The following is a 19,123-nucleotide window of genomic DNA, read 5'->3' as shown; positions in this document are numbered from 1 at the left end:
GCACGTCATCTTCGTGATGTAGCAATTTTAATGGCCAGTAGTGTGGTAACGCATTCCATTTCAGTCGCTTGCTGCTTACACAACGACAAACGCAACAAAGGGTTGACTGACGCAACGTGACCTTGAGAATATGCTTTTCTTGTCACACAAGCGCAGTGAAGCCACAATTATTTGTTTGTATTTAACAGCCAGTCGTAAATGGCAGCAGCGATGAACAAAAAGATATCACCCATTATTTGGTTTCAGAACTGTGAAAAACTGCTTAAAGTTGCATGCGAGTACCCTTCTGTGTTCTGCATGGGCGATAGCGCTCTGGCGTACCGAGAAGGTAAGGTGCCTCTGACAAAGAAAGCGTGCGTCAACATTTCACGGCTGATTTCCTGATAGGGAGACGGGTTATCAGCACGCGCCGCTTATCGCTCGCGCCGTCAATCAGAAGCTTGACACCTAGGTCGCCATCTCAGTCGCATGCAAGAGTGGCCGACGACGACTACGCCGCCATGCGGGTTCTGTGCGCGCTGCTACTGGTGCTGTTCGCCGGTAAGAAGTGACCATTCCCTATATGTAGACAGGCACACATTTGCGCAGTTTTCATGAAACTTGACAACTTTGGAACGTGTAGAGATTCGATTCCAGGTGGAAGAACGTTACTCTTCTGATCCCATTGTGTAGAGCTTCTACAGTACGATCGGAAAGTCGCGTGCTTAAAAATGAACGTCTCTCTAAGTAGGAGCTACACTGCATTTCCCCATCAGCATGATAGCACGAAAAGCAAACGAAGACGCCAATGCAACAGATACACGTCTCAAGACGTCTGTAGTAGATCGCAGTTCACTGACAGGTTGACTGAATACAAGGCACATTTATTAATTAAAGAGACAAATAGCTACAAAAAAGCTGTAATTTTACAAAATGAGACTTCTACTACTTACCAACGTACTCCTCACCAATAGTAACTCACTTGTTTTAACGATGAACTATTTTGTTTATATCAGATGCAACGACGTCTGTCTTGTTTGAGCCACTTTCAGACAGATTGTTTCACCTTCTCTTTGTTGCTGAATCTGAGTGAACCAAAAAAAAAAAAAAAAAAAAAAAAATCTTGTTTAGGAAACACACATCTCCCTTTTCATAGCGTTCTTTCAAGGGTCTACACAGTTGAGTCTTGTTTCCTTGTGTTTTTGTACTGTTGCGTTAACTCTTCCCATATCCATCTTGCACTTATTTTGCCGTACTTCATCTTATTACTGATAACGTCACGAATATGGGCAACGCTTAGTGCAACTGCTTTCGCTATACGTGTAACAGTAATAAGTAGGTCTTCACGAATAATGTTGTCAATGCGGGTTTCGAGCAATGGAGTTGACACTCCAACTAGCCGGCCAGGACGTTGCTCATCAGTCACTAGGTTCGACCGCTTTTTGAACTTTTTAACCATTTATGGATATTTCTGCTGTTCACCCTACTGCAAAAATCAAATGGTTCAAATGGCTCTGAGCACTATGGGTCTTAACTGCTGAGGTCATCAGTCCCCTAGAACTTAGAACTACTTAAATCTAACTAACCTAAGGACATCACACACATCCATGCCCGAGGCAAGATTCGAACCTGCGACCGGAGCGGTAGCGCGGTTCCAGACTGTATGCAAAAATCATTAAAGGATCAACGAACGTTATTCAACTAATGTGGAAACTTCAAGTGGGCACGCCATCATTAAATGTCATATTGAGGCTATAAAGAAAACAATTTTTATCCTTGGGCTGTTCTTAGCTCGTCCCTGTAACACCGAAGTAATGTCATAAAAGTATAAAACTCCTCCAACTAACTGTTCCATTCCTACATCAGTTTGTGCATTTAATGACTGAATGTCCCTAATGTGACGTTTACACTGTTGAACAGTGTTTCGCCAGTCCTTCATATGCATGTGCTACATATCCTTTTTTTTTGGGAAATCCAGATGTCACAAAGTCGAACAATTCAGCTATAACAAGATTAATCTGCTGTTTCCGGGAATGCGGATCAGTTGCTGACAAGGAGACGGAGATTGGGCATTTTGGTGGACTCTCAACCAGCTGTGGTGAAGTATGTGATGCCGCGTTCGCCTTCAAAACGTCCAGTGTCAGACATCGTATGGTAGTGCTCAGAAAGTGACGCAGAAATTAAAGTTTTATGCATATCGTATTCATAGTGAATTTTTGGCGCAGGATAAAGAAAAGCTTACAGCGTAATGTACATGGTTCCGGTCATTTGTTGACATCCATGGAATCACAGAACTGTGTCGTGTTCTTTGTGAGGTGTGGTTTCACCTTATTGGATAGATGAATAGCAAAAACTCAAGAATTCGGTTAACCGAAAATTCACATACACTGTCAGAAAATTGGACTGTTGTGTGCCGTATCACGAAGTTCAATAGTTGGGCCCATATTTTATTTGAAACTTCACTGAATAGTGTCGTGTACACAGTTTATTTCACTTCTTGAGGTAAATGAACTATTTGTTTGTTGCAGAAGGACGGTACCACTTGTCACACATCTGATGAGACGCTTCGTTTCTTAAGCGAAATCTTATTAATCGGATCAGTTCGAAAGGATTATGGCTCCCACGTTCTCCCGATCTAAAGTCTCCATATTTCTTCCCGTGCCGGCCGAAGTGGCCGTGGGGTTAAAGGCGGTGCAGTCTGGAACCGTAAGACCGCTACGGTCGCAGGTTCGAATCCTGCCTCGGGCATGGCTGTTTGTGATGTCCTTAGGTTAGTTAGGTTTAACTAGTTCTAAGTTCTAGGGGACTAATGACCTCAGCAGTTGTGTCCCATAGTGCTCAGAGCCATTTGAACCATTTTTCTTCCCGTGGGACTATATTAAAGGGAGGGCGTATAAAAACGTGCTATACACACTGGCGGAACTATAGAGTAACATATCAACGGGGATTAATGTCCAATATCAACGCACTCCTTATATTTCGTCAATGAGTTCTGTACCTGGGAACCATTTTGAGCGTTTGTTATAGACAATGTGTATGATGTTATGAAGTAAAATAAATGATGATAATCACTTCAACCATACCTGTATTTTGCAAAGCAGTGAGCGGCGGAGGGGAAGAGTGCATACTGCAATAGTGTCATTAAACCCCATGTCCATTCCGTGCACCACTGGGTTGTGGAAAGGCTGGCTAACACTGCGTTTCTTATTAAGCACAAATTATTCAGATTGTCTTGTCATGGTAACTGCGCTCGATGTTCTTGGGAGGATTCAATAAGGTCCTTGACTCGGTTTGTATTTATAAGACGAATCTCTTGCACGATGTCCAACTTCTATCCTGTAGCAGCTACCAATGGAGGTCTTTCCTGCGACGTTCACGCATTCACTGAAAAAATCAGTGATGAATCGCATAGTTCTTCACCGGCCTATTTCATTTATCGTGGCTGGTAAAGATCCAGTTGATGAACAACGAGACACGATTTGCAAAGGGTCTTCCTGGATGTATTACACATTGTTCGGGTTATTTGTACCAGTATATATTCCTTACAACTAGACTTATGCGGTTGTTGCACCTTAGAGTACTCCGCATGAGTGACTGATTCGCCTACTTATGGACAATGAATTAAACTTGCTGATAGGACTGTGAACCGTCCATGTTGTGAGACACGAGCAGGCCTACAGCTGAGCGAGGCTCGCTGCACTTCAAAGTGATTCGACCTTCCTGTGTACAGTTACATGGTTCGCGAATACCCTCAAAGATCTGCTGCCATTATTTTCTGGGCCATTTATATGTACTGTGAATGGTAAGCGTCATGTAAGACATCAATGAGGCCCCCTGGCCGCTAAAGGCTCTTCTGTCTATCTTTCAGTTGATACTGACGGACTGAGCTACGTGTTCTAAGAGGCCTTCAGTTCAAAGCAAGTACATACTCTGATATTCTGCAAGGCATTATTTATGTCGTTGATGGAATATCTGAAACGCATAAAAGTAAACCAGTAGCCGTCCACAGGTCCTGGTGAGTCCTTAGATACCGACCCTCTACTGTGCCATTCTCTCACAATGGTGGCATTTGATGCGGTACGAAGGTGGTGAGCACACCGCTCTCCCGGCATTTGTCAGTTTTCGTGACCAGGAGCCGCTGCTAATCGTTCATGTAAGTCCTTAACTGGCATCACGAGGCTAGGTGCACCTGTTTCCAATCCTTCCACCAAAGAAAAATCCACAGCAGTGTCGGTAATGGAACCTAGGCCCTTAGGACGATAGTCATCCGCGTTGAGCACTCAGCTAAGGAGGCGGACGAAACGTATAAATCAATGGCGAATTGATACTCTAAGTACGTGAGCTCAGTGGCAACTCAATCAGCGTAAACTGATACTTTTTCTCTCATAATGAAATCGGAAATGTTAGCGTGAAGTTGGTGTTATGAGACTGAGTGTGGTCTGAACATACTAGTATATTATGTGTTCTGTTCTGCTGGGTGTAGGGAAGCGAGGGATATATTTTTATACTGTAGTACGTATTACGGATCTGTCTTTCTATTCTCTTCCTTTACTTTAGTATAATGTGATACTTTAGGAAATACCAGACACAAGTACAATGAGATGAACTTGAACCCATTTCCAATGCTGTTTCGATGATTTTTACAAGGAAGATGGAAGGTCCAATTTAACAGCACGTCGATATCGAATTTTCTACTGTCTTATGACTTAACACCTCAGGAAACTAAGAGGCAAATGCGAGGAGCGGAACTAGTGAATCAGCTGTGGCCTCAGGCCCTTTTGAAGAAACCATACCAGAAATGAAAAACCGGACAACCTGTGTCAAAATGGCAGGACAGTTACTTGGGCACCAGTCTTCATGAATAAGAAAGCAGCTGAAAACTGTCCGTTCTGACCCTCAGTTGGTTAATTTCAGTGAGCTCATAGCTCCATATTATGCTGGTATTTTATAAACACACAACTGATCACAGCTTCCGACCGAATGCCCTATGTACATTTTTCACCATGCGGTCCATCACAGAAGTGGCCGTGCGGTTAAAGGCGCTGCAGTCTGGAACCGCAGGACCGCTACGGTCGCAGGTTCGAATCCTGCCTCGGGCATGGATGTTTGTGATGTCCTTAGGTTAGTTAGGTTTAACTAGTTCTAAGTTCTAGGGGACTAATGACCTCAGCAGTTGAGTCTCATAGTGCTCAGAGCCATTTGAACCATTTGGTCCATCACCATTCTTTCCAACTGTTCTTCATATCTTTCGTATACCGTGATTTCCGTAATAACTATGTACTATATGTAAGGTGTAACAGTTATCTGTGGTCTCTGCAATACCTGAAACTAAATAGATATTGTGTGTAACGGGTATAAGTACAGTTATTTATATTGGAGACTGAGGATGGTGTGCTGAACATCATATCAGTATTTACGTCATTTGCAAACTAATAATTATAGCTACTAGAAGTAGTATGTTTTAGGTTCCTTAGTACATCCTGGTACATGGGGCAAGAGCAAGCCAATAATGATTATTTTCCCCTAGGCAGCAGGCCAGGTGTTGAAGTGTGGACGCAAAACTGTTAGTCTATAATGACAGTCTAATCCACTTAGTGGTGCAGTTACGACCCTGCAGAAAAGTCAGGTCGCAAAGTTTGCGACGAGATTGTGGGAAGGCTGTTCGACACGGAGAAAAAACAAGCAACACACTTATGTGTGTACATATTAAGGTACCACATATAAAACTATCTGCACTTATACCCGTTGCACGCCGTATGTAAGTTGCAACTAAATTCCCTGTACAGGGTTACACCAAAACAAGAAAAACGTCCAACAAACGTGGGCTCTGAAGTGCATACCTTAACAGCTATGAGCACTTGTTCATCTTCGATACTGTGAACCACATCTCTTCTAATGCAAGCTCTTTGCTTTCCATATTCTGGGAGCCGGTAGTATGGATCAAAAGAAGGAAAAAACTCATTCGGTAAACATGGACTCTAAAATGCATCCTTGAAGAGCTGTGAGCACTTATTCAACTCTGCTACTTACGCCTCATCTCTTCTACTAAACATTTGTTCATAGCTCTTATGGTATGCATTTTAGAGCCCATATTTACCAGACTTTTTTCTTGTTTTGTTGTAAGAACCCTGTCCTCAAAGTATGCAAAGGAAAGTTAGTTACATCTTGTACATGCTGTGTGCTCTCATTAGTATTGTCCCCCTGCATGTGCAATATTCAGGGGAAACCCGAACTTCCCCTCAACATTTCGGATATTTTTGAACGATATTTTCTGAGTAGTTCGGTGTAAGGGACTCGTGGTCTCCGGTGGCTGGTAACAGAATAACTGCATTTCGTTCGTTTCTTTTCTTGCATTTATTTTTGCATCTGTGTTGCACTGAAAATACCTGCTCAGCAGCGAAAAGGTCGACAGTTTGAGCCATGTGTCCTGTTTGGAAACTAAATCGTTGGATACACCCACGGTACGTGCTGTTGACAACAGCAATGCCCTCTTGACTCTGTGCTCTAAAGCTTGCATTCAGTACGTCTCCGTCCTGTCTCGGGATTGTTTCTCCGGTACTGTTACGTGTACATTAATAATGATGCACTACGGTTTGAATGTGTTCGCTTATGAGGAGTTGGCTGATATGCATTGCTTGTGTGGCTACAATGAATGGGATAACGACCTGAATAAATCATAATCACATTATTACTATGTAACGAGTCACCAGTGGCCATGGGTCTCTTATTCGACAATACTCATAAAATATTCGTGAACAACCTCCGAAATTTTTTATATTAGTAACCACAGTGCTAAACTTGTGTCCTTACTAGGCCTAAAACCAAAGTGATCGTCTCCTAACCTACCTCAATTTTCTTTCCTACTCTTCAACATAGAACTCTCATCAGCATTTTTGAAGTACGTTATATCTTGATTTAAATCTAAATGACTAATCATGTGCATGACATTTCCTTACTCTGGGACAACTGCCACTTTTCGCATCATTCAGATATTGAATCTATGTCTTTTTGAGATTGGTCTTGATCACCTGATGACATTACTAGACTGTAAATGACATTACCATCTGCAAACATTCTACGAGGGATGCTCAGATTGTCTCTTAAATCATTTATTCAGAATAGGAGCAACAGGGAGCCTGTAACACTTCCTTGGGGAACGTTGGATATCACTTCTGTTTTACTAGATTATTTTGCGTCTGTTACTAAGTACTGTGACCTTTCTGAGAAGAAATCTCAGATCAAGTCGCACAGCTGCAGTGACATTCCATAGGTACGCTATTTGATTAGAAGTCTCTTGTGAGGAACGCTGTCAGTTTGAGATCCCCTGTCGATAGCACTCATTGCTTCGTGAGAATAAAGACCTTGTTGTGTTCCACAAGAGCAGTATTTTCTGTTCCTGCTAACTTTGTGTCAATAGACCGTTACCTCCTTGGTAATTCATAATGTTCGAACACACTATATGTTCCACGATCATAATGCAAATCGACGTTGGTATACGGATCTGTAATTCAGCGGATTACACGTATTTCTTTCCTTGAGTATTGGTGTGACCTGTGCATCTTTCCAGCCTTTTGATATGGATCATTCGTCAGGCGAGCCGTTGTATGTGATTGTTAAGTACGAGGCTATTATATCAGCATACTCCGAAAGGAACCTTATTGGTATGCTGTCTGGACGAGAAGGCTTGTCTTTAAGTGCTTTAAGAACATCTGCTACTAAGTTATCATGTTGGCAGTTATTCTCGATTCGAATTCTGGAATATTTACTTTGTCTTCTTTGTTAAAAGAATTTCGGAAAACTGTGTTTAACAACTACGATTTAGTGGCGCTGCCATTGGTTATATTACCATTGCTATTCATTTCATCATAATTGTCTCGCAAGTTACCGAAACGGCCTCACATCGAAAGAGTTGCAGCAGGCTGCCGAGTACCTCGGATGGGATATCCCCGCCAAAAATGCCATTCGATCATTTCATTTCATTTTACCACCGTAATCCTTCAGAGAGAGTACTGATTGCGTCTTGCCGCTGATGTAATTTATATACAATCAGAATCTCTTTGGATTTTCTGTCAGCAGAGTTTCATTGTGGAATTTCTAAAAGCATCTGGCACCGACGTCCGCGCTAAGTTTCGAACCTCTATATCTACATGATCACTCTGCAATTCACAATTAAGTGCGTGGCAGAGGGTTCACTGAACCACTTTCAAGGTATTTCTGCACGATTCCACCCTCTAACAGCACGCGGGAAAACGAACACGTAAATCTTTCCGCTATTTATTTTATGAAGATGGTTATTTCTCGTTGTGTAGGTGGAAGCTAACAGAATAACTTCGCTTTCGGGGAGAGAAAGTTGATGACTGAAAATTCCCAAGAAGATTTTGCTGCAACGAAAAACACCTTTGTTTTAATGACTGCCACCCTAATCCACGCATCATGTCGGTTGCACTCTCTCCCCTATTTCGTGATAATATTAAACGAGCTAACTTTATTTGAACTTTTTCAATGTCCTCCGTCAGTCCCACCTGATGCGGATCCAACACCGCACAGCAGTATTCCAGAAGAGGGTAGACAAGTGTGGCGTACGCAGTTTTTAGTCCATCTGTTGCATTTTCTATGTGTTCTACCAGTAAATCACAGTCTTCGGTTTGCTTTACCCACAACATTATCTACGGGATCGTTCTAATTGAAATTATTCGTAATTGTAATCCCTAAGTATTTAGTTGAATTTACACTTTTAAATTTGTGTGATTTATCACGTAACCGAAATTTAGCGGATTTCTCTCAGTAAAACATCGGCAGTCTTGGAGTATGTGTGCTTTTAAATCTGGCTTGCATTTTCGTTGCTACTGCAACGCTGCTCTGACTTGTGCTGTGTACCACGGGAGATCAGCGCTATCTTTTATTAATTTATTTGATATAAATCTTTCAGTTGCCTGAAATACTATTTCTCTGAATTTAAGCCACATCTCGTCTACACGTACATAGTTAGGGGGGGGGGGGGGGGGTGGAGGCTGTCTTTCAGGTAGGCGTCAAACGAATTTTTATCTACTTTTTTAAGTAGAAATATTTTGAGTTTACTTTTGGTGGATTTGGATGTGCAATTTGCCGTAGTCAGTCTCGTTACAACGCTCTTTGGTCACTAATCCCTGTATACGTCTTGATGTTTCTTATTTGTTCAGGATTATTTGTAGCTAAAACGTCAAGTATGTTTCCGGAAGCATTTATATTTCGAGTGGGTTTCTGAACTAATAGCTCAAAATAATTTTAGGAGAAAACATTTAGTACAATATCTGCCGATGTTTTATACGTACCACCGGCTTTGAAAATGTATTTTGGCCAACAAATGGAGGTTACATTGAAGTCACCACCACCTCTTATTGTATGGGCGGGTACCCATTTGGGACTCAAGCTTTCTATGAACAAGAAACTTGACATAAGGTTGCCTGTAAGGGGATGTTTCACTTGTATCTGCATTTGCTTTATTAAGATGCATAATAACTTCTGCACTGGCGTGCTCTTTGTCTAGCTCGCAGGTGTACAAGACAATGTTGGAACTGCATTGCAATAGAAGAAGATCGCCTGAATTGTTCTACTGAGAGGGTTTTTAAGATATGATATGATATGATATGTTCTGCTTAGTAGAATCATTTACAACCGTGTCTAGTATGAAATTATTGTATGGAGACTAAGATGTAGTAAATTTAGAGACTGTGAGATGTGTATATCTTTAAACTCTTTTGTTGTTAACCTCCTCGGCCCACCCTTCCTGCTCCTTCTCATTGGCGACTTTCTACGTTCTGAGCGAATGATGTTCTTCCTATTGAATGGAATGAAACAAGTTCGTGTTGGTATTTGGCTAGTTGTTCAACAAAACGGTTGGAAGAATTTAATTAAAATTATTTCCCATATTCACTTAAACTACTTTACTGGCATTGCCAGTGTCACATCTAGCATTCCATTTGCCATTGTTGGGGCATCGTTCTCCAGGAATGGTTTTCCAACGTGTGCAGCTCACTGCATGGTATACTAGTTGAGTCTCTGGTTTGAACATTGGTCATAATTTGAAGCCCCCATGTCGAACGATTGTTCGTCAGATGCGGCGTTGAAGATGAAAAATTTTCTATAGATGTGGGATAGACTCATTCTCATCCTAAGAAAACGTAGATTCGATTGAGGAGAAAGATAGTCAAGAAGTTATATCTTAAGAAAGCCAGAGACAGAGCTGATAGAGAACTAATTGAAGGAATAAAAATAGGATCAGGCAAGCTTGTAGGCTTGCATCTATGCTGTTTAATATCTACCTAGACGCCTGGACTAGATCACAGGAGAGTGAATAGGTGGCAAGTGAGGTATCTGTATAGGCGGAGCGTGTGTTGACTGAATCTAATAAGGTGAATCTAGTAAGGTGAAACGGTAGAACATATAAATAGGAAATGCGAATAACTCACAATCAAAATAAATAAGGAAAACGGAAGTATGATACTAGGAAAAAGGAGATATTGCCACAATCACGATAGAAGAACCAGAATTAAAGCAGATTTCAAAATTCAAGTACTCAGGAAATATTAGAACGGTGGTCCTACAGGAAATTGGTATGTGAGCTACCGAAAAAAATCGCCATCCCAAAAGATTGGCAAAACACTACAAATGGTTCATAGTATTATACGTTGCAGAGACATAAACACTGAGAAAAGATAAAGAAAGAAAACTGTAAAGACTGTAAATGTGGGTATCGAGGTAACTAGAGGGTGTGAGTTGAAAAGGGAGTCGAGAAACACAGAGGTGCTGGCAAGACTCGGGAGAACAGAAAACTTTTAGAGATCATATGAAAAAGAAAGAAAAATTGTCTAAGAACATCTTGAGAGTCGGCATTTACACTACCAAGTAAATGAAGGGATGGTAAAGGGAAAGAGAGGGAGAGGAAGAAAGCAGACAGCAATAAACCAACAGTATCAGTGCAACTGAAGATAAAATAAAAAAAGCACAAGACAGGAAGAGGTGGACAAGTACCAAGGGTATTTTGTATTCCGCAATACTGAATCTCTTGACGTGGGAATGTGTTTTATCTTCTTCTGATAAGTCGGATGGCCTGGTTCTAAGCTTCACAGGCTGCCAGGGCAGAGGTTCAGAGCCATGGCAGTAACTTTTCACGGGCCGTCGGTTTCCGGTCGGGCTCATAAAACAGAAACCAAGCCGCTCCTGATGCCTGGCAATTAACTGCTGGCGCCGCTGCCGGTTTTGTTGTCCTAGTAACGAGGTCTCGCCCAGGCCTGCCAACTTCTGACGCGGTTTTATTGAGGACGTGGCGTACTCACTGCTCCAGTGCTGCCTGTTTTCTACCTCTTTCCCTTTGCGTTCGCCTTCAGCACTTTCGTCAGCATTCGAACGGTGAGAATAACAGGAGCCCCAGAGTAAATAGTTTTAATTCTGACCGCCGGAACAGTGTTCACAAAGTTATAAACCAGCACCACTGCATTAGTAATTATTGATATCTTTTAATTTGCTTCCTCGTGATTGTTGTCAACATGCCATGGATTTTCTTGTAAAGTTACGAACATTGGTAGAAGAACTAAATAAACGCTAACCAGGTGGTTTGTGGTACGAGGATCTTTTGCATATCAGACGACTTTCTAATCTTAAAATATTAGTCGTATAAATTTCTTATTAATTCCTCAGGATTCTGCACAGAAAAGTCTCATAAAGCTATTAAGACCTTATGATTCTTATGGAAACGAGGTTCGTGCTGAAGTAGTTATCACACCATCACTTTTATTGCGTACCAGTATACACACAACATGAACATCAACCGAAAGCTGCAGTACGAACACATAGCAAGCAGTCTCGAATTAGTCCACCGCTGGTCTACCAGCCCTACCACAATCATCCTTCACTGAGGGCGAAGCATGGAGGCAGCTGTGGAAGTACAGAAGAGAAAAGTTGAGATGCCAATCAAGATGGTTTTAGAAAAAGCAGGGGTCCAAATTATACTCAAATATCGAAATGTGAGCAAAGTTCCAAACGAAAATCCAACCACGTACACAGCATAGTCTGAGTCCAGAGATTAGCTTTGTCATGAAGGCAAGAATGGTTTTCGTAGCACTTCATGACCGCTTTTGCTGAATCCCTTTCTGCGATAAGTGAGGCCGGCCGGGGTGGCCCAGCGGTTCTAGGCGCTACAGTCTGGAACCGCGCGACCGCTACGGTTGCAGGTTCGAATCCTGCCTTGGGCATGGATGTGTGTGATGTCCTTAGGTTAGTTAGGTTTAAGTAGTTCTAAGTTCTAGGGGACTGATGACCTCAGATGTTAAGTCCCATAGTGCTCAGAGCCATTTGAACCATTTTTTTGCGATAAGTGAACGATGTAGGGCAGATTACATCTACATACATGTACAGTGCATGCAAGATTGTACTTCTTTCCTACACCAGCGATTTTATGCACTATTCCATTCGCACATTGCTTGACGGAAATATCAATATCTCTGTGCCTCAGTACGCGCACAGTTCTCTCTTAACGTAATTTCACGATCCCTACGCGAGGCCTAACCGAGTGGCAGCAAAATAGTCGCACAATCTTCTTCGAATGCAGGTGCTCTAAATTTCACGAGAGCTACGTCATATTTCCTCGAAAGACACCCATTTCAGTTCCCCGAGATTTTCGTTACACTTTTGCTTGAGCTATACCGACCAGTTACGATCTTAGCAGCACGCTTTTGAATTCACTCCATGTCTGTTGTTATACCTACACTACTTGATAAGGACTACAAATACTGTGATAGTTAAAACTGGTTGCGTTCTGCATGCGATTTTCATTACAGAGGCGCTGTGCTTTGCCAGAATCCTCCCAACAAATCTAAGCACTCTGTAATAATGATTTTACGAAATAGTCCCATTACACATCGCTTCTTAGTATTAACTCTCCATACTTATACTAATCTCGTAGTCTCATACTGCTGGGTTCTTTTTATGTGTAACAGGCTTTGCCTTCCTTTTATTCACTTTTAATGAGGATTGTCATTCATCACACCAAGTGGTATTTCATTCAAAGTCTTCCTGCATTTCCTCCAACGGCGATTCTTTCCTCTACACAACAACGTCGTCAGCTAGCAATTTTATAGCGCTCCTGATCCAATCTGATTAATTTTTTGTGAATATTGAGAACGTCAGAGGTTGCGTTCAGCTTCCTTCTGTCATACATGATATCACTTTCGTTTCTGTAGGGCACTGGGCTTCCAGTGTAACGTACTGAATTGTACTAGTCGTATACGGTCCAGTCGCATCATTGTGACCACCACCTATGTTCAACGTTAACATGCAATAACCACACACATAAGGCAGATGTCAGCACTTGCAGTGGACTGTGTATAAAGCATGAGCCGGCCGCTGTGGCCGAGCGGTTCTAGGCGCTTTAGTCGACGCTGCTGCTACGGTCGCAGGTTCGAATCCTGCCTCGGGCCTGGATGTGTGTGATGTCCTTAGATTAGGGGACTGATGACCTCAAATGCTAAGTCCCATAGTGCTTAGAGTCATTTGAAGTATTTTATAAAGCATGTCGGGAGAGGGACTGGGGCGGGAAACAATGCGTCATTGCCGTAATGTGGAAATAGAGAAATTTATCTAATGACCAGAATGCCATGATCATTGGCGAAGGGTGGGAGCATTTCCTGAACGGCTAAGTTCGTGAACTGTTCGTGCGCCGCCGCGGCTGACCTGTACTGTACATGGCAAAATTGTGCTATTCAAAACCGGCGCCGAGGCAACCACCACGGGCCATAGAAGACAGAGGTGAACGAAGGTTGTGGGGATGTTTACGAGCGAATAGTCAAGCAACTGATGAACAACTGACCGTCCAGAGGAAACGAGGGGCTACCGAAAGTGTCTCCACAACAATCATTCACCAAACGTTGCTGCGTATGGCCTACACAGGCGGCAACTGGTTCATGCATCCGTACTGACTGCTGTTCATCGGCGCCGAAGGCTGGAATTTGCACGCCAAACCGCAACTGGATTTTCACTGAGTGGCGACAAATGGGCTTTTCAGATGAATCATATTTTATGCAGATGGCCAGCGGCGTGTGCGGCGTGAAGAATCTGAAAGCAAACACCATGTTACAATTGTCGGAAGGGTTCAGACCGAAGGAGAGACCGTTATTGTAGGGAGAATGTTTTTGTAGCATTTCTTGGTTGATCTAGTCATTCTGGAAGTCACATTGGATAATACAAATAAGCATCTGTCATTGAGAACCATTTCCACCCCTACATGTAGCACCTGCCATGAGGACAATGCAAAGTGTCGCACATCTCACAGTGTACGTGCGTGGTTTGAAGAGCAGCGGGATGTGTAGTATCCACAACCAACAGCGGGAACGCCTTGGGCTGTGGGTCGGAGGCGCCAGGCGGGGAAGCCGCCGGCGGTGGAGCACGCACCACCGGGTAAACACAAGGACGAGTCGGACGACAGACCAACGACAACTGACAACAACCGACCACGACCGACTATGAGCGACACAACGAGGAAGAGATAAACAACGGAGGTTTGTGGAAACCACAACACCAAACACCAAACGTAAATTCACTTGGAACCAGAGCCAGGCAAATGTCAACAACGAGCAACGACCAGAACGCAGTACCGCCGAGATAGAAACGAAATCCAGAGCGAGTACCAGACTGGCTGAACTAGGGCAGAGCGGGTCTCTATATACGAAACCGGAGCTGTCTCACGTGGCTTAGCGGTGGCGCCCTCGCTGCGCGAGAGCCGCTGCGCGGAATAGCCGCCGCGGAGGCGGAGCCCTCTATGGGCTGACCACGTCCATTTGTTCTGCTGCGTATTCGACTTCCGCGGCGGAAGGTACTAGAGGATGAGTTTACCTCACTCCCCTGGTCACCAGACTGCTGGAATTTCAACCCATTCGAGAATTTGTGGGATAACCTCGATCGCACTGTACATGCCATGGATCCCCAACCGAGAAACCCAGTGCAGCTGGCCACGGCACTGAAGTCAACAAGGTTCCACATACCTGTCGGTACCTTCCAGGACCTTATTGACTCTCTTCCTGCACATCTTGCAGTGGTCCGCTGTGCGATAGGTGGTTATTCGGGCTTTTGTCGGATGGTCACATTAATGGGATTGGACACTGTATATTCAATAAACGAATCATATATTTCCGAAGGTACTGCGTATGATTGCATCTTATTTAATAGTGAACGACCTGGTTGAACGCTTTTTGGAAATCTAGGAAGAGGTAACCTACATATAGTGTTTGCAAGACACGGTGTATGAATAAAAGCAAACTGTGTTCTCTAGTACCGTGCAACACACAGACTTCAACGACATGGGTTTGTAGATCCGATATGAGTAAATGTGAATATAACCCGAACATATACATTCGATACACGGTTAGAGCAACCTAACGGTCAGGTAGGCTCTGGACGTGGACGTGGAGGGTCATCTACTGCTAGCCCACGAGTGCGTACTGAAATTTTCTTCTCTTGATTCTCCTACAAAATGCTCTAGTAATAATCAATCATGTGCCGCGCGCGGTAGCCGAGCTGTCTGAAGCGTCTTCTCACGGTCCGCGTGGCTTCCCCCGTCGCAGGTTCGAGTCCTCCTTCGGGCATTGGTGTGTGTGTCGTCCTTAGCGTAAGTTAGTTTAAGTTAGATTAAGTAGTGTGTAAGCTTAGGAACCGATGACCTCTTCAGTTTGGTCCCATAAGACCTTACGACAAATTTCCAAATTTTAATAACAATGTACATCATGAAATGATGGTTCAAATGGCTCTGAGCACTATGGGACTGAGGTCATCAGTCCCCTAGAACTTAGAACTACCAAAACCTAACTAACCTAAGAACATCACACACATCCATGCCCGAGGCAGGATTCGAACCTGCGACCGTAGCGGTCTCGCGGTTCCAGTCATCATGAAGTGACATTTTAGGTTCAGTAACAACCGATGTCGAAAATTTTTTATTGTTACCTAATGACCTTAATAAAAAGTTTATAGGACGTCCAAAACCTTTAGGCTCATGTAATTTTTTTAAATGACTTTCATCTGTACTGATGTAAACATTTGCACCTTATAACAACAAATTACTATAATATCATCTGTACGAAGTGATACGAAGTGACGACTGCTATTCCCAACGCATGGTTTGTAGTGATGGATATTCGATTGCACTCTCTGTAATAACCCTCTTGTGAACTCTGTAATAAGTCAGATAGTTACGACATTATAGACAAGTTCGTCGCCACTTTTTGGTTGGATTTTACGCACCAACAGCTTCAAGTGGCCCACAGGAAAAAGATCCAGTCGAACGATGAGGGTATCTGTTATTCAAGTTGTTGTTGTTGTTGTGGTCTTCAGTCCTCAGACTGGTTTGATGCAGCTCTCCATGCTACTCTATCCTGTGCAAGCTTCTTCATCTCCCAGTACCTACTGCAACCTACATCCTTCTGAATCTGCTTGGTGTATTCATCTCTTGGTCTCCCTCTACGATTTTTACCCTCCACGCTGCCCTCCAATACTAAACTGGTGATCCCTTGATGCCTTAGAACATGTCCTACCAACCGATCTCTTCTTCTAGTCAAGTTGTACCACAAACTCCTCTTCTCCCCAATTCTATTCAATACCTCCTCATTAGTTATGTAATGTACCCATCTAAGCCTCAGCATTCTTCTGTAGCACCACATTTCAAAAGCTTCTATTCTCTTCTTGTCCAAACTATTTATCGTCCATGTTTCACTTCCATACAAGGATACACTCCATACAAATACTTTCAGAAACGACTTCCTGTCACTTAAATCTATACTCGATGTTAACAAATTTCTCTTCTTCTGAAACGCTTTCCGTGCCATTGCCAGTCTACATTTTATATCCTCTCTACTTCGACCATCATCAGTTATTTTGCTCCCCAAACAGCAGAACTCCTTTACTACTTGAAGTGTCTCATTTCCTAATCTAATTCCCTCAGCATCACCCGACTTAATTCGACTACATTCCATTATCCTTGTTTTGCTTTTGTCGATGTTCATCTTATATCCTCCTTTCAAGACACTATCCATTCCGTTCAACTGCTCTTCCCAGTTTTTATTTCTTCTCCATGAATTTTAATACCTACTCCGAATTTTTCTTTTGTTTCCTTTACTGCTTGCTCAATATACAGATTGAACAACATCGGAGAGAGGCTACAACCCTGTCTCACTCCCTTCCCAACCACTGCTTCCCTTTGATGTCCCTCGACTCTTATAACCGCCATCTGGTTTCTGTAAAAATTGTAAATAACCTTTCGCTCCCTGTATTTTACCCCTGCCACCTTCAGAATTTGAAAGGGAGTATTCCAGTCAACAATGTCAAAAGCTTTCTCTAAGTCTACAAATGCTAGAAACGTAGGTTTACCTTTCCATAATCTACCTTCTAAGATAAGTCGTAGGGTCAGTATTCCCTCACGTGTTCCAATATTTCTACGGAATCCAAACTGATCTTCCCCGAGGTCGGCTTCTACTAGTTTTTCCATTCGTCTGTAAAGATTTCGTGTTAGTATTTTGCAGCCGTGACTTATTAAACTGATAGTTCGGTAATTTTCTCATCAGTCAACACCTGCTTTCTTTGGGATTGTAATTATTATATTCTTCTTGAAGTCTGAGGGTATTTCGCCTGTCTCATACCAGATGGTAGAGTTTTGTCAGGACTGGCTCTCCCAAGGCTGTCAGTAGTTCTAATGGAATGTTGTCTACTCCCGGAGCTTTGTTGCGACTCAGGTCTTTCAGTGCTCTGTCAAACTCTTCACGCAGTATCATATCTCCCATTTCATCTTCACCTACATCCTCTCCCATTTCCATAATATTGTCCTCAAGAACATCGCCCTTGTATAGACCCTCCATACACTCCTTCCACCTTCCTGCTTTCCCTTCTGTGCTTAGAAATGGGTTTCCATCTGAGCTCTTGATATCCGTATAAGTGGCTCTCTTTTCTCCAAAGGTCTCTTTTCCTGTAGGCAGTATCTATCTTACCCCTAGTGACATAAGCCTCTACATCCTTACATTTGTCCTCTAGCCATCCCTGCTTAGCCATTATGCACTCCCTGTCGATCTCATTTTTGAGACGTATGTATTCCTTTTTGCCTGCTTCATTTACTGCATTTTTATATTTTCTCCTTTCATCAATTAAATTCAATATTTCTTCTGTTACCCAAGGATTTCTACTAGCCCTCGTCTTTTTACCTACTTGATCCTCTGCTGTCTTCACCACTTCATCCTCCAAAGCTACACATTCTTCTTCTACTGTATTTCTTTCCCCCATTCTTGCCAAGTGTTCCCCTATTCTCTCCCTGAAACTCTGTACAACCTCTGGTTTAGTCTGTTTATCCAGGTCCCGTATCATTAAAATTCCCATCTTTTTGCAGTTTCTTCAGTTTTAATCTACAGTTCATAATCAATAGATTGTGGTCAGAGTCCACATCTGCCCCTGGAAATGTCTTACAATTTAAAACCTGGTTCCTAAATCTCTGTCTTACCATTATATAATCTATCTGAAACCTGTCAGTATCTCCAGGCTTCTTCCATGTATACAATCTTCTTTTTATGATTCTTGAACCAAGTGTTAGCTATGATTAGGTTGCGCTCTGTGCTAAATTCTACCAGGCGTCTTCCTCTTTCGTTTCTTACCCCCAATCCATATTCACCTACTACGTTTCCTTCTCTCCCTTTTCCTACTGACGAATTCCAGTCACCCATGACTATTAAATTTTCATCTCCCTTCATTATCTGAATAATTTCTTTTATTTCATCATACATTTCTTCAATTTCTTCGTCATCTGCAGAGCTAGTTGGCATATAAACTTGTACTACTGTGGTAGGCGTGGGCTTCGTATCTATCTTGGCCACAATAATGCGTTCACTATGCTGTTTGTAGTAGCTTACCCGCATTCCTATTTTCCTATTCATTATTAAACCTACTCCTGCATTACCCCTATTTGATTTTGTTTTTATAACCCTGTAGTCGCCTGACCAGAAGTCTTGTTCCTCCTGCCGCCGAACTTCACTAATTCCCACTATATCTAACTTTAACCTATCCATTTCCATTTTTAAATTTTCTAACCTACCTGCCCGATTAAGGGATCTGACATTCCACGCTCCGATCCGTAGAACGC

The 19,123-nt window shown here is 42.7% G+C and overlaps 1 protein-coding gene across 1 annotated transcript in view; it reads left to right on the top strand.

Moving 5' to 3' along the window:
* Positions 1–500: 500 nt before the first annotated feature.
* Positions 501–19,123, top strand: part of LOC124622866 — a 125,111-nt gene continuing 106,488 nt past the window's right edge. Inside the window, exon 1 of the mRNA XM_047148659.1 lies at positions 501–540. Coding sequence (XP_047004615.1) covers positions 501–540 — 40 coding nt within the window. The remainder of the gene's footprint in view (positions 541–19,123) is intronic.

The sequence above is a fragment of the Schistocerca americana genome, chromosome 7 (assembly GCF_021461395.2).
Source record: "Schistocerca americana isolate TAMUIC-IGC-003095 chromosome 7, iqSchAmer2.1, whole genome shotgun sequence".
Taxonomy (NCBI): Eukaryota; Metazoa; Arthropoda; class Insecta; order Orthoptera; family Acrididae; genus Schistocerca; species Schistocerca americana.
This window is presented reverse-complemented; position numbering and strand designations above follow the sequence as displayed.